General features: G+C 48.9%; 1 protein-coding gene across 1 annotated transcript in view; it reads left to right on the top strand.

Annotated features, from left to right (window-relative positions):
* Positions 1-7843: 7843 nt before the first annotated feature.
* LOC144821558 (retinol dehydrogenase 12-like) overlaps positions 7844-25465 on the top strand; it is a 149365-nt gene continuing 131743 nt past the window's right edge. The window contains exon 1 of the mRNA XM_078678744.1: positions 7844-8070. Within this exon, the coding sequence (XP_078534870.1) occupies positions 7914-8070 (157 nt within the window). The 5' untranslated portion in view covers positions 7844-7913. The remainder of the gene's footprint in view (positions 8071-25465) is intronic.

Genomic DNA, 25465 nt, shown 5'->3' with positions numbered 1-25465 from the left:
GGTACTCGGAGCACACTTCACAGTGTGAAGTCAGGTACACAGAGGACACATGGTCACAGCATTAATGCAGGTACTCAGAGCACTTGTGGTCACAGCGTAAAGAAAGGTACTCAGAGCACACTGTCACAAAATGAAGGTAGGTACTCAGAGCACACGTCACAGCGTGAAGTCAGGTACTCAGAGCACACGGTCACATCATGAAGGGAGGTAATCGGTGCACAGCTGGTCACAGCGTGAAGGCAGGTACTCAGAGCACACATGGTCACAGCATGAAGGCAGGTACTCAGAGCACACACGGTCAGAGCGTGAAGGAAGCTACTCCGGGCACACATGGTTATAGCGTGAATGCAGGTACTCGGAGCACACTTCACAGTGTGAAGTCAGGTACTCAGATGACACATGGTCACAGCATTAATGCAGGTACTCAGAGCACTTGTGGTCACAGCGTAAAGGCAGGTATTCAGAGCACACATCACACCATGAAGGCAGGTACTCAGAGAACACACGTCACACCGTGAATGTAGGTATTCAGAGTACACGCGGTCACAGCGTGAAGGCAGGTACTCAGAGCACACATCACAGCCTGAAGGCAGGTACTCAGAGCACACGTCACAGCGTGAAGGAAGGTACTCAGTGCACAGCTTGTCACAGCGTGAAAGCAGGTACTCAGTGCACACGGCACAGCGTGAAGCCAGGTACTCAGAGCACACATGGTCACAGCATGAAGGCAGGTACTCAGAGTCTACATCACAGTATGAAGTAAGGTACTCAGAGCACACACGGTCACAGCGGGAAGACAGGTACTCAAAGCACACATGTCACACTGTGACAGCAGGTACTCAAAGAATACACGTCACACCATGAAGGCAGGTACTCAGAGCACTCGTGGTCACAGCGTGAAGGCAGGTTCTCAAAGCACTTGTGGTCACAGCATGAAGGAAGGTACTCAGAGGACATGTCACAGTGTGAAGGCAGGTACTCAGATCACACGTCACAGCGTGAAGGCAGGTACTGAGAGCACTTATGGTCACAGCATGAAGGCAGGTACTCAGAGCACACTCGTCACACTGTGAAGGCAGGTACTGAGAGCACTTATGGTCACAGCATGAAGGCAGGTACTCAGAGCACACTCGTCACCCTGTGAAGGCAGGTACTCACAGCACTTGTGGTCACAGCGTGAAGGCAGGTACTTAAAGCACAAGTCACAGCATGATGGAATGTACTCAGAGCACACACGGTCACAGCGTGAAGGCAGGTACTCAGAGCACACATGTCACACCGTGAAGGCAGGTACTCAGAGCACTTGTGATCCCAGCTTGAAGGCAGGTTTTCAGAGCACTCGTGGTGACAGCATGAAGGAAGGTACTCAGAGCACACATCACAGCGTGAAGGCAGGTACTCAGAGGACACATGGTCACAGCATTAATGCAGGTACTCAGAGCACTTGTGGTCACAGCGTAAAGGCAGGTATTCAGAGCACACATCACACCATGAAGGCAGGTACTCAGAGAACACACGTCACACCGTGAATGTAGGTATTCAGAGTACACGCGGTCACAGCGTGAAGGCAGGTACTCAGAACACACATCACAGCCTGAAGGCAGGTACTCAGAGCACACGTCACAGCGTGAAGGAAGGTACTCAGTGCACAGCTTGTCACAGCGTGAAAGCAGGTACTCAGTGCACACGGCACAGCGTGAAGCCAGGTACTCAGAGCACACATGGTCACAGCATGAAGGCAGGTACTCAGAGTCTACATCACAGTATGAAGTAAGGTACTCAGAGCACACACGGTCACAGCGGGAAGACAGGTACTCAGAGCACACATGTCACACTGTGACAGCAGGTACTCAAAGAATACATGTCACACCATGAAGGCAGGTACTCAGAGCACTCGTGGTCACAGCGTGAAGGCAGGTTCTCAAAGCACTTGTGGTCACAGCATGAAGGAAGGTACTCAGAGGACATGTCACAGTGTGAAGGCAGGTACTCAGATCACACGTCACAGCGTGAAGGCAGGTACTGAGAGCACTTATGGTCACAGCATGAAGGCAGGTACTCAGAGCACACTCGTCACACTGTGAAGGCAGGTACTCACAGCACTTGTGGTCACAGCGTGAAGGCAGGTACTTAAAGCACAAGTCACAGCATGATGGAATGTACTCAGAGCACACACGGTCACAGCGTGAAGGCAGGTACTCAGAGCACTTGTGATCCCAGCTTGAAGGCAGGTTTTCAGAGCACTCGTGGTGACAGCATGAAGGAAGGTACTCAGAGCACACATCACAGCGTGAAGGCAGGTACTCAGAGCACACGTCACAGCGTGAAGGCAGGTACTCAGAGCACACATCACAGCGTGAAGGCAGGTACTCAGAGCACACGTCACAGCGTGAAGGCAGGTTCTCAAAGCACTCATGGTCACAGAATGCTGGCAGGTACACATAGCACACGTCACAGCATGAAGGCAGGTACTCAGAGCACACACGGTCACAGAATGAAGGCAGGTACTCAGAGCACACATTCACAGCATGGAGGCAGGTACTCAGAGCTCACGTTCACAGCGTGAAGGCAGGTACTCAGTGCACAGCTGGTCACAGCAGGAAGGCAGAAACTCAGAGCACATGTGACAGCATGAAGGCAGGTACTCAGAGCACATGTCACATTGTGAAGGAAGGGACTCACAGCACACACGTTCACAGCGTGAAGGCAGACACTTGGAGCACACTTCACAGTGTGAAGTCAGATACTTAGAGTACTTGTGGTCACAGCACAAAAAGGCATGTACTCGGAGAACACACAGTCAAAGAGTGAAGGAAGGTACTCAGAGCACACACAGTCACATGGTGAAGGCACGTCCTTAGGGCTCACATGGTCACAGTGTGAAGGCAGTTACTCAGAGCACACACGGTCACAGCATGAAGGAAGGTATTCAGAGCACACACGATCACAGCGTGAAGGCAGGTACTCAGAGCACATGTCACAGCGTGAAGTCAGGTACTCAGCGCACACACAGTCACAGCGTAAAGGCAGGTACTCAGAGCACTTGTGGTCACAGCGTGAAGGCAGATACTCAGAGCACACATCATAGCATGATGGCAGGTACTTAGAGCACACATGGTCATGGCATGAAGGCAGTTACTCAGAGAACACACGTCACACCTTGAAGGCAGGTACTCAGAGCACTCGTGGTCACAGCATGAAGGCAGGTACTCAGAGCACACGTTACAGCATGAATGCAGGTACTCAGAGCACTTATGGTCACAGCATGAAGGCAGGTACTCAGAGCACTTATGGTCACAGCATGAAGGCGGGTACTCAGAGCACACTCGTCACACTGTGAAGGCAGGTACTCAGATCACTCATGGTCACAGCGTGAAGGCAGGCACTCAGAGCACACATGTTCACAGCGTGAAGCAGTGGCGTAACAAATCCTTAGGGGGTCGCCCTGCAATGTACTGCAAGGGGCCCCCCTTATTCGATCACTCTACCACCCACTGGTTTAAAGCACCTCACCCTCATAACCTACCTCAAAGCTAGCAGCAGGGTTTTCACTGATACAAATGGCTTCAAGTAGATCAACAAGTGTTGCAATTATGCAGGTATATAGGTAGCAGCATTGCAAAGGAGAGGAAAATGTCCTCATGCAGGTTATGCACAAGCATCACCATTGTAAGTTTTCTTCACACAAAAGAGAAATAACACAGCAATGTACTACAAGATTTCCTGATGCAAAATAGGCATAGCAGAGGCAACTTCTGTGCAAGCTTCCTTCACACAAAGACCAGGCATGCCACGAGCAACAACGCTAGAAACTTTCCTTGCACAGAAAAGTTACAGTATGGACATCAGAATTCACATTTTTTCCAAAAGCACAGTGCAAACAAGGATTTCTGATCCCAAGCTAAACACAACACTACAAGTTCCAGAATGCACAGTGATCTTGGATAAAAAGCTAGAACCAGCTGAGGTTTCTCAAATGATGGAAGGAAAGTGTGGGTATAAGTGAAAACGTACACACTACTATGTCAAATTTGCCAGGCACGAATAGTAAAATGTGATCATATATACAACCTCAGTGTACTATCAGGTGCATTTGGGTTATGCATTCAAGAAGCATTTTTTTTTTGTCTTGTAGCTTTCAGAGTTATAATATATACGTTTTAGAGATACCTGCAGGACCAAATATGCTTTTTAAAGATAATTTCTTTTTTTTTTTACCAATGGTTCCAATTCACCTTATGGGGCGTACCTGGGTTCCATTTCACTATGTGTTTTTTCCTATCTATATATTATTTTTGTCCGTTCAGGCCATTTAAATGAACATGAAAAAACTTAGTTTGGAGAGTTCATAATGATCTAAGTAAAGAGGTAAGTCAGGGGATTCTGCACCATGGAAAATGAAATATGGATGGGTGATTGGCACTGTGTCTCACTTTGTAAATCCAGGGCAGCTCAAACAAACTCCCAGGGCTGGGTTTCGCATTAGAGGCACCAAGTATGTCAATCTTTGCTGGCACTCCGCCCCACTGCCCATGGTCTGCTTCTCCGTGGATTCCCTAACTACCTCCCTCCATCAGTACACCTCATAACCCCAATGTGTTGTGTCAGAGCACGCTTTATGTCACACACACATAGTACACTGAGACAATAAATCATACAAATGTATATATCACTGTTAGGAAATGTTACATAAGACAATGTGAGCAGCAAGATGTAAGAATCAAGTCATCCTTACTGATAGGCATTATATGCCACATGTATCATGCATTTTACCTGTCGCAAATGGCCCGGTCCACAGAATCGGGCTGTTTGAGACCAGTAAAATGCTTTTTGGTATGTATGAATTCCAATTTGCGCTTCAGTAACATGTCACTGAATTGCATTGTGGAATTGCAAATACTTACCGATTATGTTTTAGTAAGGGGTGTGTTCAGGGAGTCCCTTCCTAATTTTAAATCGCAGGGGTATGTATGAATGTTTTGCGGCTGAAATGCAGTTGAAAAACTTTTGCATTTTACCATCTACTTCAAGTAGGTGGTAACCCATTCATAAATGGCCTTCTTCTTTGTGAATGTTCATAAAAAAAATTTAAGAGCAAGCAGTGGTCCCACGGACCAATACCTGTACTTAAAAAAATGTAAGGAAAACTTTTCATTTTTATTTTTTAAACGCAACAACGCTTTCCATCCCTAGTAGTGCAACCCCACAATCATCTAATCCCTGGCTTAGTGAGACAGGCAGGCACTATCTACGAACTCTGTTGTCCGCCTGGCTTCTTGTATATCATATGAAGGACTGGTGCCTACTTCAAAAATTGTTTTTAGGCATTGTATGAATTCATTCTTCCGTTGTAATGTATCGTTGGTGTTTTTGAAATTGAGTAGTGATTCTGTATATATTGAACACTTGTATATATTGTGCACATGGTTTTCTGAATGTATTCTTTATTGTTTGATAACTGTTCTTTTGATGACATACAAAAAACTAAATGAAAAAGTAAAATAAGATTAAAAAAAACTTAAATAAAATAGTAGATCACTCAGTACTCATAGGCTGGGTGTGTTCCAATGACAAAAAAGTGAACCTGTCTGGCTACCTGTTCTGTTTGGTATATTAGAGTGGTCAAAGCCAGTCAGAGATAGGACCCAAACCTCCATTTTCGCCCTGCCTTGAACAGGAGCAGCACCCCTGTGAAGCATCCTGCTTTGAACAGGTGCAGCACCTGCAGCAGCCCTGCGAAGCGCCCTGCCTTGAACAGGTGCAGCACCCCTGTGTAGCGCCCTGCCTTGAACAGGTGCAGCACCCGCAGCACCCCTGAGAAGCGCCCTGCCAAGCTCCTGCAAAGCGCCCTGTCTTGAACAGGTGCAGCACCCCTGTGAAGCGCCCTGCCTTGAACAGGTGCAGCACATTTGTGTGAAGCGCCCTGCCTTGAACAGGTGCAGCACCTGCAGTACTTCTTCAAAGCGCCCTGCCTTGAACAGGTGCAGAGCCCGTGTGAAGCGCCCTGCCTTAAGCAGGTGCAGCACCCATGTGAAGCGCCCTGCCTTGAACAGGTACAGAGCCTGTGTGAAGCGCCCTGCCTTAAGCAGGTGCAGCACCCATGTGAAGCGCCCTGCCTTGAACAGGTGCATAGCCCGTGTGAAGCGCCCTGCCTTAAGCAGGTGCAGCACCCATGTGAAGCGCCCTGCCTTGAACAGGTGCAGCACCTGCAGTACTTCTTCAAAGCGCCCTGCCTTGAACAGGTGCAGAGCCCGTGTGAAGCGCCCTGCCTTAAGCAGGTGCAGCACCCATGTGAAGCGCCCTGCCTTGAACAGGTACAGAGCCTGTGTGAAGCGCCCTGCCTTAAGCAGGTGCAGCACCCATGTGAAGCGCCCTGCCTTGAACAGGTGCAGAGCCCGTGTGAAGCGCCCTGCCTTAAGCAGGTGCAGCACCCCTGCGAAGCGCCCTGCCTTGAACAGGTGCAGCACCGCTGAGAAGCGCCATGCTTTGAACAGGTGCAGCACCTTGAGAACCCCTGCGAAGTGCCCTGCCTTGAATAGGTGCAGCACCTGCAGTACTTCTGCAAAGCGCCCTGCCTTGAACAGGTGCAGCGCCCCTGTGAAGCGCCCTGCCTTGAACAGTGCAGCACGTGCAGCACCCCAGTGTAGTGCCCTGCCTTGAACAGTTGCAGCACCTGCAGCACCCCTGCAAATCGCCCTGCCTTGAACAGTTGCAGCTCCTGCAGCTCCCATGTGAAGCGTTCAGTCTTGAACAGGTGCAGCACCCCAGCGAAGTGCCCTTCTTTGAAGGTGCAGCACAGCAGCACCCCAGCAAACCGCCCTGTCTTAAACAGGTGCAACACGTGCAGCACCCCTGTTAGCGCCCTGCTTTGAACAGGTGCAGCAGGTGCTGCCCATCAGAGGAGCTGCGGTCCCGAGTCTGAGAGATTTTATTTATTTATTTATTTATTTATGCATTTTTATATAGCGCGGACTTTACCCGAAGGCGTCAGAGCGCTTCACAATAGGAACAGAAATGAAACATAATGAGAAACATTACAAAAGAACAGATTACAAAAGCATACGTTACGTTACGTAAGGTAATAGTGACAATTGTGAGCAAACAAAATACATGAGGTAGTAAAAATTGTGAGCAACCAAAAATACATGAGGTAGTAAAAAGTGCACAAGAGGAAAAAGTGACAAGTGTGCAGTTACAAGAGAATACAAAGTATAATTTGAGGTATAATACTGCAATAAGTGCTAGACACTCAGGCTCAGGAACAAGCGTTACGTAGGCAAAGGTGGCACTTGTGCAAGTATCAAAGGTAAAACCATGTGAGAGGTAGCAGCCGTGTGTTACAAGGGCAAAGTGGTGTGAGCATGTTACAAAAGGGCACCAAACACCAGTACATGGAAAATACTGCAAAAAGGCAGACACTCCAACCACGAGAATACACTGGGAAGGCACTTCCATGGTCATGGGAGGTAGAAATTATCAGTAGTGGGAAGTCTTCCTCCAAATAACAAGAGAGAGATCCGGCCTCGTCCAAGGCCGGAGTGCCATGAATGCACCGGGCCTGTGGCCCGCTCAAGGCCGCCTTGGAGATGATTAACCTGGACCCCGAGCGCTGTCACCCCAGGATCCCCGCCCTGGCGCCTGTCAGAGCCCTGCCCCTCCCCTGCCCGGTGCGCCTGCCTCTCCGCCCCGAGGCGCTAGCTGCCCCCCCAGCGCTGCCCCCCCCCCATCCAGGATACCCGCCCAGGCGCCTCTGTCGGCCTCGGAGCGCTGTCCTCCCCCCTCCCCGCCCCTCCCGTGCGCCTGCCTCTCCGCCCCGAGGCGCTAGCTGCCCTCCCGGCAGCTGCAGCCGCAGATAAGAGGCGCTGCAGACCTTCGGCCCCGCAGGATGAGAGGCGGCGCCGCCCCGCACGGCCATGGACGCGCTCGGCCTCCTCTCGCACCCCGCCTGGGCCCTCTGCGCCCTGCTGCTGGCGCTGCTGCTCCGGCTCCGGAGGGGGGCGTCGTGGCACCCGCGCCTCTGCCCCCTGGACCTGTCCGGGAAGACGGCCCTGGTCACCGGGGCCAACACCGGTGAGTCACAGCAGGGGATCAGGGCCCCCCTGAGGCAATGGAGGGCCAGGGGGTCAGTGCGGGGGCCATGGCCCCCGGGGGCCCCCTGGACCTGTCCGGGAAGACGGCCCTGGTCACCGGGGCCAACACCGGTGAGTCATGAGGGGCCCCTGAGGCAATGGAGGTCCAGGGGCCAACACCGGTGAGTCATGAGGGGCCCCGAGGGTGTGAGGGCCCCTGAGGGCTGGGGGGCCATCACCGGTGAGTCATGAGGGGCCCATTGAGGCCATGGAGGGTGTGAGGGCCCCTGAGGGCTGGGGGCCAACGCTGGTGAGTCATGAGGGGCCTTTGAGGCAATGGAGGACTGGGGGTCAGTGCTGGGGCCATGGCCCCCGGGGGCCCCCTGGACCTGTCCGGGAAGACTGTCATCGTCACCGGGGCCAACACCGGTGAGTCACAGCCGGGCAATGGAGGGCCGGGGGCCAGGTGCTCCCCCACACCCCCCTCACACCTTCCCCCCTGTCTTTCCCAGGGTCGACCCATCCCTTGTAGGGTGATGTAGGGTGCGTGTGCCTAGGCCACCTAGAAAGTGGCGTGAAGGGGAATCCGTTTGGAGTCCCGGCGTCTGCCCAACATCATGTGATCCTGGGCAAACCATTTCATCTCCCAGGCCCTGAAATACAAGTATCCGATCCCGTGTAATGTAACTGGGTCTCCTGCATAGCGCCCCAATAGCATTCGCCTCGGGCCGAGCTCTCACCATAAAAAACTGTCAAAAAAGAACAACAATAAATGATAATCATCTGTTCATGCTCTGTGATGCTGCAAAGGGAGCATGATCATGAAAGAGGACGCTTTATATAAACTCGCCCGTGCGCTCTTCTCTCTGTTCAGTTTAATTGTCAGTCATGGATCATTTAGGCAGCTTCAGAACACATTTCAAAGAGCTTCAGAACACATTTAAAGTGCTTCAGAACACATTTTAAAGGGCTTCAAGACACATTTAAAGTGCTTCAGAACACATCCAAAGTGTTTCTGAACACATTTAAAGAACTTCAGAGCACATTTTAAAGAGCTTCAGAACACATTTAAAGTGCTTCAGAACACATCTAAAGTGTTTCAGAACACATTCTAAAGTGTTTCAGAACACATTTTAAAGTGCTTCAGAACACATTTTAAAGGGCTTCAAAACACATTTAAAGTGCTTCAGAACACATCCAAAGTGTTTCTGAACACATTTAAAGAACTTCAGAGCACATTTTAAAGAGCTTCAGAACACATTTAAAGTGCTTCAGAACACATCTAAAGTGTTTCAGAACACATTCTAAAGTGTTTCAGAACACATTTTAAAGTGCTTCAGAACACATTTTAAAGAGCACCAGAACACATTTAAAGTGCTTCAGAACACATCTAAAGAGCTTCAGAACACATTTAAAGTGCTTCAGAACACATTCTAAAGTGTTTCAGAACACATTTTAAAGTGCTTCAGAACACATTTTAAAGAGCACCAGAACACATTTTAAAGAGCTTCAAAACACATTTTAAGTGTTTCAGAACACATTTTAAAGAGCTTCAGAACACATTTAAAGTGCTTCAGAACACATCTAAAGTGTTTCAGAACACATTCTAAAGTGTTTCAGAACACATTTTAAAGTGCTTCAGAACACATTTTAAAGAGCATCAGAACACATTTTAAAGAGCTTCAAAACACATTTTAAGTGTTTCAGAACACATTTTAAAGAGCTTCAGAACACATTTAAAGTGCTTCAGAACACATCTAAAGTGTTTCAGAACACATTTAAAGTGTTTCAGAACACATTTTAAAGTGCTTCAGAACACATTTTAAAGAGCACCAGAACACATTTAAAGTGCTTCAGAACACATCTAAAGAGCTTCAGAACACATTTTAAAGAGCTTCAAAACACATTTTAAGTGTTTCAGAACACATTTTAAAGAGCTTCAGAACACATTTAAAGTGCTTCAGAACACATCTAAAGTGTTTCAGAACACATTCTAAAGTGTTTCAGAACACATTTTAAAGTGCTTCAGAACACATTTTAAAGAGCATCAGAACACATTTTAAAGAGCTTCAAAACACATTTTAAGTGTTTCAGAACACATTTTAAAGAGCTTCAGAACACATTTAAAGTGCTTCAGAACACATCTAAAGAGCTTCAGAACACATTTAAAGTGCTTCAGAACACATTCTAAAGTGTTTCAGAACACATTTTAAAGTGCTTCAGAACACATTTTAAAGAGCACCAGAACACATTTTAAAGAGCTTCAAAACACATTTTAAGTGTTTCAGAACACATTTTAAAGAGCTTCAGAACACATTTTAAAGAGCTTCAGAACACATTTAAAGTGCTTCAGAACACATCTAAAGTGTTTCAGAACACACTCTAAAGTGTTTCAGAACACATTTTAAAGTGCTTCAGAACACATTTTAAAGAGCATCAGAACACATTTTAAAGAGCTTCAAAACACATTTTAAGTGTTTCAGAACACATTTTAAGAGCTTCAGAACACATTTAAAGTGCTTCAGAACACATCTAAAGTGTTTCAGAACACATTTTAAAGTGCTTCAGAACACATTTTAAAGAGCACCAGAACACATTTTAAAGAGCTTCAAAACACATTTTAAGTGTTTCAGAACACATTTTAAAGAGCTTCAGAACACATTTAAAGTGCTTCAGAACACATCTAAAGTGTTTCAGAACACATTCTAAAGTGTTTCAGAACACATTTTAAAGTGCTTCAGAACACATTTTAAAGAGCATCAGAACACATTTTAAAGAGCTTCAAAACACATTTTAAGTGTTTCAGAACACATTTTAAGAGCTTCAGAACACATTTAAAGTGCTTCAGAACACATTTTATAGTGCTTTCCAGCACGTAGGGATTTAACAATGATCAATAAACAAATGTTTTCATATAAACTGACAATGCCAATGATACATTATGAGATATGAGCAAGAATATGAAAATCAAAAGCACAACAAAACAAAGCAACATAGTAGAAAAAAAGAAATAAAAATGTACAAGTTTCACAGATTCATACATAGACAATTGGTGTATATAGCAGAACAGAAATATAATATTGCAAGAAAATGAAGTTTTGTACCTAAACAAATTGTAGAAAACGTGCAAACCCATAGCAGCAAATGTACAATATATGATCAAAGTCCTCGTGAACCTATTAAAGAACCCCTTATATGATTAAAATGAACCAATCATTGTCATTTAATTGATAAACTATCATCTCAATGTTAGCCACGTCAAAGCCATGAGATGAGATGAGTGTCAGAATGACATTGATCCTTCAAAAGCTAAAAATGTGAATTTTAGCTAAACTGAGAGCAGTGTAAAGGCATGGATGAATACCGGATTAGGCTGATTATGTTTATTTGGTACTGGCCAGGATGTGAAAATACCGGCCATGCCATTAACAAACAGGCCAGGTGGCAAACCTGGCCCGATCAGGTGCTGTGGCCACGTCACCACGCCCTCCTGGCCAAAATGCAATTAATGTCCCATTTTGCAGAGTGGGCCAATTTAGTCTTCCAGTGAACACTGATGCAAAATGTCCCCTTCATTCCCCCTAGCGCCTGTCTGTCTGTGTTTTCTGTGTTGCGGATGCTGTGCTCTGTCACTTAAGTCATTCTACGCGCCCTCTTGGGGGCACCATTCCGCTACTATGTTCTTTATGTTACTCTGGGAGAACCTAGGCTTGCACTAGGATGCCCACATTTTATTGGGTTAATATTTTCCAGTGACTCCCTCCTCAGCCTGCAGTGGGGACCTCCTTGTTGGGTGATGTTTGTGGCTTTCCTTTCAGTCACCAGCAGAAAAGGACATTCAAATTTCCTGCCTCACCTCCATATGATTCATAAAGGGGGTGGTGATGGACAGAGTATCTGAATTAAGCAGAACACTCCTACCCAGTCAAAAGATCAGGGCTTGATCCATCACCGTTTTTTAGCTCACTGCACCATCCCAGCTCAGAACCTGGCTACATGCAAATTAGTCTGACCCTGGCCCAGTGCATCATGGGAACAGGGCAGACCAAACTACCAAGCCAATTCTTTACTGGAAAGGAAACAAGCTTCCGGGGACCAGTTTCTGGCATTACAGCCGTCTTCGGCCCGGCTTGCTTGAATCCTGATGGTGCAGTGAGCAAGGGACTCACCTCCATATGGCCACACCCTCCCTCTCTGCCTGCATGAGTGGAAAATAGCAGGCCTGTGGGTTTCTGCCGTGCTGCTCTGGCCACACCCCTTTTTCTCTGTCAGTCAGTAAGTATGGGGCCGATTCACAGAACTAACCTACGATAAAATCCTAAACTTACTACTTTTGGAATTCACAGAAGGAATTTAGTAGTCTTAAATTAGGATTCTGTCCTAAATTAGGATTTTGTCTTAAATTATGATTTTGTCCTAAATTAGGATTCTGTCTTAAATTAGCATTTTGTCTTAATTTAGGATTTTGTCTGAAATTAAATTTAAGAGAAACTTAAGTTAAACTCAAGTTTTACTTAAAACAAAATCCTAGTTTAAGACAAAATCCTAATTTAAGACAAAATCCTAATTTAAGACAAAATCCTAATTCAGGACAAAATCCTAATGTAAGACAAAATCCTACCTTAGGACAACATCCTAATTTAGGACAAAATACTAATGTAAGACAAAATCCTAATGTAAGACAAAATCCTAATTCAGGACAACATCCTAATTTAGGACAAAATCCTAATTTAAGACAAAATCCAAATTTAAGACAAAACCCTAATTTAAGACAAACCCCAAATTTAAGAAAAAAAACCTAATTTAAGACAAAATCCTAATTTAGGACAAAATCCTAATTTAGGACAAAATCCTAATGTAAGACAAAATCCTAATTTAGGACAAAATCCTAATTTAAAACAAAAACCTAATTTAGGGCAATATCCTAATGTAAGACAAAATCCTAATTTAAGACAAAATCCTAATTTAAGACTACTAAATGCCTTCTGTGAATTCCAAAAGTAGTAAATTTAGGATTTTGTCGTAAATTAGTTCTGTGAATCAAGCCCTAAGACATTAAGACACATTTTCTGAATTGAAGTGGGGATGAGATTTGATAGATTTCCCTATCACCTCCCCATCACCATGCCCATATTAGCCAGGGGACATAAAAGCGGCTGGCTAGCAACTTTCACAGACAACTTCAAGTTGGGCTCCACAGTGCCCACCACCAGGAGGAACTTATCCACATGTCGCAGCTAGAGGTCAAAATGTAGACCTGCCCAGCGCACACAAGACCTGCTTCAACAGACTGCTGCTTCAGCCTACTTCTTGTCTTTAGGCCCCAACGTTTTCCTGCCCAGCCAGGAGGAAGGAATCCATGCTTAGGCCTTCAGTGGCCCATCTGTGACACCTGAGGCTTAGCCTCTTGGACGCTCATGACGAGGTCAGCTCGTCATGAGCGACGGCTCTCCGGTGCTCATGACGAGCTGGGCTCGTCATGACCGCGCCCGTTCCGTGGAACGCTCGCACGCTGGGCTGATTCCCCTGCTGTGCTGAACGTTCCATTGGAACGGGCGCGGTCATGACGAGCTCAGCTCGTCATGAGCACCAGAGCGCCGTGGCTCATGACGAGCTGACCTCGTCATGAGCATGGGGGCGCTTTACGTGCCCCCCACCCCCAGCACATCGGGGGAATCCCGCCAGCGGCGAAGGGGTAACCAGAAGGCAGTCACAACCCTCCCACGCAGAACTCCAGTGTGTTCACCCAGGCTATTCTTTTCACTTACTCTCCTAAGCCTAAAGCACCACCGGACCAGGCTCCAACTCAAGGGGGCCATCTAATCATGGACATCATTTTGGGGTAGTCAGGGGTCGCAGCTGTGACCTTTAGTTTGCTCCCTGCGACTCCTGGTACTTCCTTTGCGACCCCTGGTCTCGGAGGAGGCACAAACGTTGCCGCCTCTGAGGCCAGGGGTAGCAAAGGAAGCGCCAGGAGTAGCCGAGAGCAAACCAGAGGTCACAGTTGTGACCTTTGAGTACCCCCAAATGACATCCATGCATCCGATATCCTTTACTCCTACCCTCCATAGGCCTACCAAAGGCTGAGTAAAGCAGTACTCCAAGCCACATCAAGTGCCCCACAAGCGCAGTTCCACCACAGCCAGAAAATCCTGCACTTGGCTCGGTGCTGTGGGTCTACCCAAAAGATTTACTGACATACCACATCCAGCGCCAAGACACCCAGTACCACAGCGTGTCACTACCCGACCCATTCTTATGCAACAAGAAGGAACAGGTCGAAATCATTTTTATGGACCTTTTGCCAATTCTTTTCACAATTAAACGGAATCATTTGTGGGCCAGTCCAACTCTCGTTCTATTTGAAAAGCCTCATCCATAATGCAGACAAGGACTTATTTCTCCATTTGCCAGTAGTATTATTCAGTAACTTTTGGTTAGTTTTGGCTGTAGTTTGTTGGCCATTCTGACTAGACTCTGTTTCAGGTCCTGGATGGAATGAGCCTGCATTTGTGTGTTGATTTCAGAACATGTTTAAGCCTTTGTGTTCATGTGCTTTCTCAAAAGACAACTGTTTGAGCCTCATTCTTGCTGCTCAAGGCCTAAGCAACATTTGCAAACTTGACACTTCTTTCTCTGTGCAGCAGGATTGCCTCTTCCAGCATGGTGAGGTTATATGTCCTTTTCGCTGATTTACAGTTTTTTCATGATTATTGCCCCCCATGTGGAGAAGTGTGGCTCACTGGTTAGAAGTGGCAGACCCTGAAGCAGAGTTCAGGCCCAGGACCAGGGTTCAATTCCCGACACGGCAGGGTTTTGGGCTCAATGTCTGCGGACTCAATAATTCTCGCCTCGGTGCCTATTCCAGTCATGGAGTCCCACTCTGCAACTCTGGGCAATAGCTTGCTTAACCTCCACAACGGCCCCAACAGCGCTGGGATGCCTGGCCTCACCTTGGGGGTGCCATGGAGGGGGCATCTCACAAGGAAAGCCAGGATGGGTTCCACAGCGGTATACAGCGCCAGGATGCCCCGAGATGGGGCGGCAGTGCGCTTTACAAGTATACACACATTTACATTTTACATTTACATAAAGGAGATTTTCTGTAAGGTAATTGCCTCAGGTCGTTAGGCTTAGGCCCTGTTATGACTAAATACGTAGCTCTATTCTGTCTGCAAGAGGAGGGACATTTGGTATATGCACAACTTTTACAGGTTGGTTGTGTTTTGTTATCATACGTGTGGCACACAGATCGTACTTCAGATTGGCTGCTACAGCACGTGTCTTCCACATGGAGCGACACGTAAAGAATTGTGAGGGATTGTTACACAGATGGAATATATAAACCAATATCACTGGTTGTTTTCAGTTCACTTTAACCATGATTCTGAGAACAGAGAGTGTTTATTGCTTTTTCTGAATTCTGTGTGGTATTTGAACCATATTCTCTTTGCAAAAGTGATGACGGTGCATGTTATAGGTTTGCATGTGTTTTTTATTTCAGTAACATTTTTATTGAAATTATATATATATACACGATAGGTTTGCATGTGTTTTAACCATAAATTATTACCAATAACTCTTTCACTCATTATCTGCCTAACTCTTCCTCTTACTACAACTGTGTATGTTTTTCTTCTGGCTATCTGATCTTTCAGTGTTTCCCTTATGTCTCTCCATATCACCACCTGATTTCTAGTTCTACTTCACCTCTCTCATCAGACCAGGCATACACAAAGTACGGTCACTCAACACAGGAGCCTTAGAGGGAAATTGCGAAAGGGATAGGCCGCCCCCCACTCACATCATTACTAACAACAATGGCCTTCCCTATAATACTATGGGGTATATACCCCTAGACAGATTAATCCTCTATAACTATTAGTAGGCTGAGGGTCAAACTCACCCTTCAAGCCCAATACGCTACTTGTGGTCGCTTAATTCTACTATCGTTTGTCTAAAAACGTGTGTGTGTGTGTATGCCTCCAGTGGGTACTATCTGCTTCCTCCTCTATCCTACTGTGAAAAAAGGGGAAGGGGGGGATGACAGTGCCTCACGGGAGCAACACCCAGGGGGGGATATGACAGACTGGTACTCGCCTGAATCCCCACTTATCATCATCAGCATCTGTCAACCCAAAACGAAAGGGGATAAACGGAGGCATACACACACACACACATTTTTAGACAAATGATAGTAGAATTAAGCGACCACAAGTAGCGTATTGGGCTTGAAGGGTGAGTTTGACCCTCAGCCTACTAATAGTTATAGAGAATTAATCTGTCTAGGGGTATATACCCCATAGTATTATAGGGAAGGCCATTGTTGTTAGTAATACTCAAAGTACGGCCCGGGGGCTGCATGCGGTCCTCCTGACCTTTAATTGCGGCCCCCTGGGGAACAGTAGCACTGGGCTGCTGCTCACTTGACCGAGCAGGAACACTCAGAAGGCTGAGAAACAAACGTTAACCAAAGTGAGGGTAAAGAAGAAAAGAAGGTGTCCTAGAAAGCTTATCTTCAGGAACACCTTTAGTTCTAAACAAATCTTGCACAAAACATATAAAAATGATGCACTTTTTTGAAGTTTGCAGGTAGTTTGTTTTCTTAACATGCATGAGCGGTTTACTTTAGTAGATCAGATTGTATCACTGCATTGAGAGGCATTTATTAGCAGTAATCATTTTCAAACATGATCTTGGGAACATTCAGGGCGCCCCCATTCTGAAAACAATGCCATTAGTGCGTCATTTGTCAGGTGTATCTTGTGTGTAGCCTTGATTGTTATATAATTGGAACAACTTTGTAGTTTATTAAATAAAACACAAGATTAACTTTTGTACAGCACACATCCTTAGCTCGCATATTTTAAGGGGTTCTCGTATATGGTAATTAACAAATAGTAGCCAAATGTAATTAACCTATTGTCTAGGATAAAACAATTTCATCAAGTGGGGAAGCCATCAGATGAGTATCTCTTTCCCTCTCACGATTTACATTAGAAGTTCATTGTTTGACTTTAATTCTTGACGCATGAGAATAGAGAGTTGGTGGCAGACAGAAGTTACATGAAGGCTCGGTTTGTTGTCTACGCCATGCACCTGCTTTGCGTACCCTGCCCCCACCTTTCATCATCTGACCCTCTTATTTCTGGCATCAGTGCAGCCCTCGCACATGCCACAAATAGTGCTTTGCAGCCCCGGGAAAATGTTTGTGAGTACCCATGCATTAGACTGTCTCTTCTCCTCTCTGTTCACCTCCTCTTTTCCCCCAGCCCACCAGTTGCTACTACCTATAGAACTGTGGATTACTATCTAACCAGAGTGGTTCACTCCAAGAAAGAGGGGAAGAGAGACAGGGCGGGGGAATGATATGAGGAGGAAAGTATTACATTTCACCCAATGAAACGGTGAAACTCCTCAGAACAGACTTTGATCGTCATTGTTGCTGTAAGAATGTTATTAGTAAAGATAACTAAAGCTACAAATGCACACACAATGCTCGTATGGTTTACAGTGATATTATGTGCCAGCTCACTAAACATCAATCAAATCACCCTTACTGTTAGAATTGGGGGTCTCTGGTTGGCGCAGTGCAGCACTGGCGACAAGCAGGGACCCTCTCCTCTAAGTCAGGGCAAAGGATTACTCCCAGAAATAACCCCTTCTCACCCTCTAGGTAGTGTGGCGCAAGCAGTCTAGGCTAAACTCTGGAGTACATAGGGTTAAACATTTTCAGCATCACACACAATAATCATCAACCCACCACACAATGACACTAGACTGTATTCTTGTAAAAATATCTTCTTTTTATATATTTTTAAAGCAGGCTTGTAAATACAGTCTTTGTACAAAAAATGGTTCCAGTTACTTGTAATTAGGTTGCCACAGTTCTTTGTTCAGCGTTTCAAAATAGGCTTAAAAAGTATTCTTTGGGGCCTTCTGCCCAGTTTCCCCAAGGTGCAATGTTCTCTAGCGCTTCTGGGTGCTCCCCAGCGCCTCTTTGCACCTCCTGCTTGAAGATCGGGCCCGGCCTGCCAAAGCTCACGCTTCTCGCGTGAGCGGCGAAGGGCACGACCGGGGCTGGCTCTCAGGATGAGTCACACAGCTGTGTGGGACTCGAGGCAGAGGGGGCGCCGGCCACGGGGAATGTCAGGGGGGGCCTCGGGGGGCCAGGAGCGGTGCAAGCCTCTCTGGAGAGGGGGGCTCGTGCCGAGGTGCAGACTGGTGCAGGTGGCTCCTGGGGCACAGAAGGTCACAGAGGGCGGTGCGAGCTTGGATGGCAGGACGCTCGCACCGCGGGGGCAATCACAGTACCTTAGAGATCCTTGAAGAGGGTCGAGGCGGCAAGGTCAAGGTCGGCTTGGTGTCCGTGTCGCGGTGTCTTCCTTCCTGGGCCAGTCAGAGCGGCGGCTCGGCTCGGGCTTGAAGGTTGGCGTTGCGGCGCGGGCCGGGTCAGAGAGATAAAGCGCCTCGAGTCCTGGAAAGAGGGGGCGGTGCCCCGGGCAGCAAAGTGAGGCACAAACAAGCCTTGGCAAAGCACAGGGAGTGCTCCTTCTCTCCCCACGCCGCTGCTGCACACGAACGGCGGCGGCTGGGGCTTCAAGGCACTCTCTCCTTCAGGAACAGGTGGGCAAAAGGCAGAGTCCGGTCTTGCGGTGCAGTCCGCAGTTAGGCAGGCGACAGGCACGGTGCTGGGGCCAGCGAGGCTGGTCCTGGTGATGTTATCTGGGGCCTGCCAGGAAGCAGATGCGTTGCTCGGCGGGACGGGGGTGCCAAGGGCCTCTCAGAGGGCACAGTGATTCCTTCACAGCGCACTCCACGTTTCCTCAGGAGGGTTTACCAGGCAGATGCAGATCTCACGGCAGCTTCTCTTTCCAGGGGGGGGTAGCGCCCACTGTTCCTGGGGCGCAGTTCAGGGGGCAAGTTCCACAGCAAGCCCTTGGAGATCTTGGTAAAAGTTTGGCACAAGTTCAATAAAAGCAAAGTCTTTCAGTCTTTCTTCTCCTGCTCTCCTTCAGCAGCAAGGCACCCACCACAGGCCAGTCTCTTGGGGTCAGAGTCAGTACTTCTCCATGCAGCTTCCAGGGTCCTTCTCTTCAGGCAGAGCTTCTTCTTTGCGCAAACAGGATCTGATTTACAAGGAGCAGGGCTCCTACATTTATACACCATTTCCTTTGTCTTTCCAGGCCAGGGGGGCCTCTGCATAATTCCTTTCAGTCTCTGAGCACTTGTTGGGTGTACTCTGGCTGTTGCTTTCAGTGTGAGGGCAGGCACATCAGACGCTCCCCAGGGGGGCGGAGCCAGCATTGTGGGGACAGGGGCAGTCAGGAGTACCTTGATGACAGTGCTTCGCCCTTCCTGGGCCAGGTGCAGGCTGAGTCATCAGTCGCTCCCCAGGGGGGCGGAGCCAGCATTGTGGTGGCAGAGCACAGCCTGCTGAAGAGTCCAGGGCACTCCTACCTCCCACTAAGGTGTAATCCTTGCATTCACCACCTGTCATCCCCCAGCCCTGTCACTCACACAACCCAGACAGTCAGATACACATCCAAGCAGAGGCGGGCTGAAATGGTTAGGCAAGCAAATGCTAACTTTCTAAAAGTAGCATTTGCAAACACAGGATATTAAAATAAACTTTACTAAAAGAAGTATTTTATTATTCTGAGTTCAGGCATACTAAACATTATTTTCTACCATGTTCCCTGAGCCTGCTGGGATTATAGAGTGTAATAATTCCAGCAGCCCATCTGGCCTTAAGGGAACAGGTAGCCTTACAATAGTGAAAAACGAATTTGGCTGTAATTCACTATTAGGACATGCCCCTCTCATCAGAGCATGTCCTACCTTACACTTACAATGCACCCTGCCCTTGGGCCTACTATAGGGGTGACTAATATGAAGTTAAGGGAAGGTTTAGGGGCTAGCAAGTGTGTGCACTTGCCCAGCCAGCATGACAGTACCAGACTGCATGCAGGTTCTGCACTGGCAGACCCTAGACACATTTTAAGGCTGCTTCTGTGGGTGGCACAACCAGTGCTGCAGGCCCACTAGCAGTATTGGCATTCACAAGCCCTGGCACTCCTGGTGCACTTTACTGGGGACTGACAGTAAATCCAATGAACCAATCAGGACACCAATCAATGTAACAATTTACAACAGGGAGAGCATATGCACTTTAGCACTGGTCAGCAGTGGTAAAGTACCCAGAGTCATTAAACCAACAATATAGGAGGAAAAAGGCAAAAAAGTTAGGGATGACCCAGCAGGAAGGGCCAAGTCCAACACAACCCCCTTCCAGCCAAAACGCAGGGTAGACCAATCACTACCTTGATGGTCTTCACTGCTTTGGGCGATAGAACAAGGACCTGGCCCGCAACTTCAGGGGCAGACTCCAGTTCTACGCCAAACTGAACCTTTTTCAATTCCTCTGGGTATGCTCTCAGGGTCCACAAAGCCAATCCATGGGAAACCCTTCTCTACACCTGTGGGCACCACCTGTGCAGCCTCTAGCCTTAATTCACTCACAGGTGTGTCCCAACAGGCAGACAGAAAAATGTCACAGTGGCCACTGACAGTAGTCAGGAATGAGACCCAGGCATTATGCCTCTCAGGGCTCTCGAACCTCTGTGGCATTAGAGAGCGGGGGCAGTAGCCCCAGGTGTTTGGCACCCTTTGTCCACTCTCCCTCCTGTCAGGTCAGGTATGACATCCTGGCACTGACCCACCAGCCCCAGGCCTGTACCTGGCGACTGGACCAAAGACTGGGGTGGCCTCTCCCACACCCGGTCCTCCTCCTTGGGGCTCTGTACCCTCCCACTTGGAGAGGTACCCCCTTCCAGAATTGTCAGGGCACCTGTGGCAGGTGACCTGCACAATTCGCCCACCAGTTCAGGGGTGCTATTCTGCAACTGGGGCACCAGGTCAGGGGGGACACCCTGCACCTGGCCCTCTATCCCAGGGTCTAAACCCTCTAGTTGAACCGGGGTCAGAGGCGAGGACTCCCTCCCTCTGCACCCCCTTCCAGAGTACTGCCCACTCCCCACTGGAGTGGTACCCCTAGAAGTGACATGGGTCAGGACACTGATTACAGTGGTCCCACCCTCCAGGTCAGACAACACCTGAACCTGGCTCTCCAACTCAGGGACCCAACCCTGCAGTTGAACACTTGCCTGGCACACCAGGACTTCCCGGGGAGCACGCCTGCCCCCCCTGAGGGTGGCACATAGCTCATGTGCCGTGCGACAGTCTGCCTGGCACAGATCTCCCAACCTCTGTCCCTCTGACAGGGTGGGAAGATCCCCCAGGACAGAAGTGGTGTCCCCCTGGTCATTCACTGGGGACGCAGCCCTGCTGGCTGGCCCCTGACCCACTGGTTCTTCCACTGGGGACTCTTTCCCCCTCTTGCCCCTCTTTCTGGACTTCTGCACCCTCCCAACTGGAGGGGTACTGCCAGACACCAGAACTACTGGAGCACTGTTTACAGAGCCTCCACGTTCTCTAGCCACTGGGGGATCCCCCTCAGCGGGTGACTCATCCGGACAGCCTAGGCTCCCCACCTGGTGTTCCCTTAAAGAACCATCCAGGCTCTGAGACTGAGGTTGGGCACACCCATTCTCACTTCCTTCCCCTTAAGGACAGGACGTGAGGCCCTACACCCCTCTCACTGCTACAGGACCTAGCTGGGCTACTCTGCGCCACTTCCACCTCTCTGGGCTGGAAGATACCTGAGCCACTCCCCATAGGATCACACCCCAATGCCTCTCCAGACCCTCTGGAATCCACCACAAGGTCTGCCTCCAATGTGAGCTCCCTGGGGTCAGATAACTCACTCTCAAACAGGTGTTGGCATAGCTCTGGAAAACTGGGACTTAAAGTATGCTCTCCCACAATTGGATTACACAGCCCCGTAGCAGGGTTAACCAAACTATCCTCCACCTCCCCATCCAGCGCCTCACACACATACTCTACACCACTCTCCTGAGATTGGCCAGACAGTAGCGGACTGTCTCTGTCACACAACCCACACTCTTCTGGGTGGTCGTTACTCTCACCCACCAGGACCTCAACCATGGGGGAACCCCTCCCACCACTAGGACCATGAACTCCTACGCCAGCTACCCTATTCCCTTCAGGGACGCTGCGCACTACTGGGGCTACCTCATGCCCTTGAACCTCCTGGTGTAAGTTAACCCCCTCCAAGCCAGGTGCCACATCTCTGGGTGCGCGCACTATGCTGTCAGCACTGGTTACCTTAATGTTGCTGCCACCATCTGAGCTGGACTCCACCTCCAACTCAGCAAAGCTCAATCTGTGAGCTACAGAAATCTCTTGTTGCGGGGCTGAAGCCCTCCTGGCCTCAAGCCCCTCGAGCTCCATGTCAAGTTTCCTCATTCTTAAGTCAGGGGTAAGCTGTATTTTCCTTTCTTCCAGGGCCAACTTCTTGGTTTCTAGCTCCAGTTGCCCATTTATTTCCAGCTCTGCCAACTTCAATTCATGATCTCGGGTTGCCTGTCTGTCTGCCAGCTCCTCTGGCGACAGACCTCGGCCAGAAACACTGCTACCCAATAGGGAGGTTGCACCCTTCCACTCTGGAGTTAGGGGTCCCTCCAGCTGCTGTTCTGCATCCTCAAATTCAATATCATTTCCAGGGGCATTCCTTGCCTTGACCCAGGCCCTCAGCGCCTTTTGGAACTGCTCCCTTCTGGAGAGTCCGGTCGTGGAAATTTTCTAATTTTTGCAGAAGCTCTTGAGCTGTTCCTGGTGTAGTTTTCTAGTTTCTCCCAATCACAGTCAATAGAAGAAATGGGTGCTGCCTTTTCCATTTTCACTGACACAGGCATGACTTCAAAAACACATGGAGATCTCTTCTCGCAAATCATAAATCAAAAAAAGAGTCTGTGGCTTAAGTTACTGGACGGTCATCACTGTGCTAGAGTCAACAATCACTGCATGGACACCGCAAATGTAAATTCGTGATCCTTACCGCTGCGTCCAATGTTAGAATTGGGGGTCTCTGGTTGGCGCAGTGCAGCACTGGCGACAAGCAGGGACCCTCTCCTCTAAGTCAGGGCAAAGGATTACTCCCAGAAATAACCCCTGCTCACCCTCTAGGTAGTGTGGCACAAGCAGTCTAGGCTAAACTCTGGAGTACATAGCGTTAAACACAATAATCAACAACCCACCACACAATGACACTAGACTGTATTCTTGTAAAAATATCTTCTTTTTATATATTTTTAAAGCAGGCTTGTAAATGCGGTCTTTGTACAAAAAATGGTTCCAGTTACTTGTAATTAGGTTGCCACAGTTCTTTGTTCAGCGTTTCAAAATAGGCTTAAAAAGTATTCTTTGGGGCCTTCTGCCCAGTTTCCCCAAGGTGCAATGTTCTCTAGTGCTTCTGGGTGCTCCCCAGCGCCTCTGTGCACCTCCTGCTTGAAGATCGGGCCCGGCCTGCCAAAGCTCACGCTTCTCGCGTGAGCGGCGAAGGGCACGACCGGGGCTGGCTCTCAGGATGAGTCACACAGCTGTGTGGGACTCGAGGCAGAGGGGGCGCCGGCCACGGGGAATGTCAGGGGGGGGCTGGGGGGGCCAGGAGCGGTGCGAGCCTCTCTGGAGAGGGGGGCTCGTGCCGAGGTGCAGACTGCAGCTGCGGGGCTCCCGGGGCACAGAAGGTCACAGAGGGCGGTGCGAGCTTGGATGGCAGGACGCTCGCACCACGGGGGCAATCACAGTACCTTAGAGATCCTTGAAGAGGGTCGAGGCGGCAAGGTCAAGGTTGGCTCGGTGTTCGCATCGCGGTGTCTTCCTTCCTGGGCCAGTCAGAGCGGCGGCTCGGCTCGGGCTTGAAGGTTGGCGTTGCGGCGCGGGCCGGGTCAGAGAGATAAAGCGCCTCGAGTCCTGGAAAGAGGGGGCGGCGCCCCGGGCAGCAAAGTGAGGCACAAACAAGCCTTGGCAAAGCACAGGGAGTGCTCCTTCTCTCCCCACGCCGCTGCTGCACACGAACGGCGGCGGCTGGGGCTTCAAGGCACTCTCTCCTTCAGGAACAGGTGGGCAAAAGGCAGAGTCCGGTCTTCCGGTGCAGTCCGCAGTTAGGCAGGCGACAGGCACAGTGCTGGGGCCAGCGAGGCTGGTCCTGGCGATGTTATCTGGGGCCTGCCAGGAAGCAGATGCGTTGCTCGGTGGGACGGGGGTGCCAAGGGCCTCTCAGAGGGCACAGTGATTCCTTCACAGCGCACTCCACGTTTCCTCAGGAGGGTTTACCAGGCAGATGCAGATCTCACGGCAGCTTCTCTTTCCAGGGGGGGGGGTAGCGCCCACTGTTCCTGGGGCGCAGTTCAGGGGCAAGTTCCACAGCAAGCCCTTGGAGATCTTGGTAAAAGTTTGGCACAAGTTCAATAAAAGCAAAGTCTTTCAGTCTTTCTTCTCCTGCTCTCCTTCAGCAGCAAGGCACCCACCACAGGCCAGTCTCTTGGGGTCAGAGTCAGTACATCTCCATGCAGCTTCCAGGGTCCTTCTCTTCAGGCAGAGCTTCTTCTTTGCGCAAACAGGATCTGATTTACAAGGAGCAGGGCTCCTACATTTATACACCATTTCCTTTGTCTTTCCAGGCCAGGGGGGCCTCTGCATAATTCCTTTCAGTCTCTGAGCACTTGTTGGGTGTACTCTGGCTGTTGCTTTCAGTGTGAGGGCAGGCACATCAGACGCTCCCCAGGGGGGCGGAGCCAGCATTGTGGGGACAGGGGCAGTCAGGAGTACCTTGATGACAGTGCTTCGCCCTTCCTGGGCCAGGTGCAGGCTGAGTCATCAGTTGCTCCCCAGGGGGGCGGAGCCAGCATTGTGGTGGCAGAGCACAGCCTGCTGAAGAGTCCAGGGCACTCCTACCTCCCACTAAGGTGTAATCCTTGCATTCACCACCTGTCATCCCCCAGCCCTGTCACTCACACAACCCAGACAGTCAGATACACATCCAAGCAGAGGCGGGCTGAAATGGTTAGGCAAGCAAATGCTAACTTTCTAAAAGTAGCATTTGCAAACACAGGATATTAAAATAAACTTTACTAAAAGAAGTATTTTATTATTCTGAGTTCAGGCATACTAAACATTATTTTCTACCATGTTCCCTGAGCCTGCTGGGATTATAGAGTGTAATAATTCCAGCAGCCCATCTGGCCTAAAGGGAACAGGTAGCCTTACAATAGTGAAAAACGAATTTGGCTGTAATTCACTATTAGGACATGCCCCTCTCATCAGAGCATGTCCTACCTTACACTTACAATGCACCCTGCCCTTGGGCCTACCATAGGGGTGACTAATATGAAGTTAAGGGAAGGTTTAGGGGCTAGCAAGTGTGTGCACTTGCCCAGCCAGCATGACAGTACCAGACTGCACGCAGGTTCTGC

Source organism: Lissotriton helveticus, chromosome 2_2 (genome assembly GCF_964261635.1).
Source record: "Lissotriton helveticus chromosome 2_2, aLisHel1.1, whole genome shotgun sequence".
Classification (NCBI taxonomy): Eukaryota; Metazoa; Chordata; class Amphibia; order Caudata; family Salamandridae; genus Lissotriton; species Lissotriton helveticus.
Note: the sequence above shows the minus strand (reverse complement) of the source record. Positions and strands in the feature narration are given on the sequence as shown.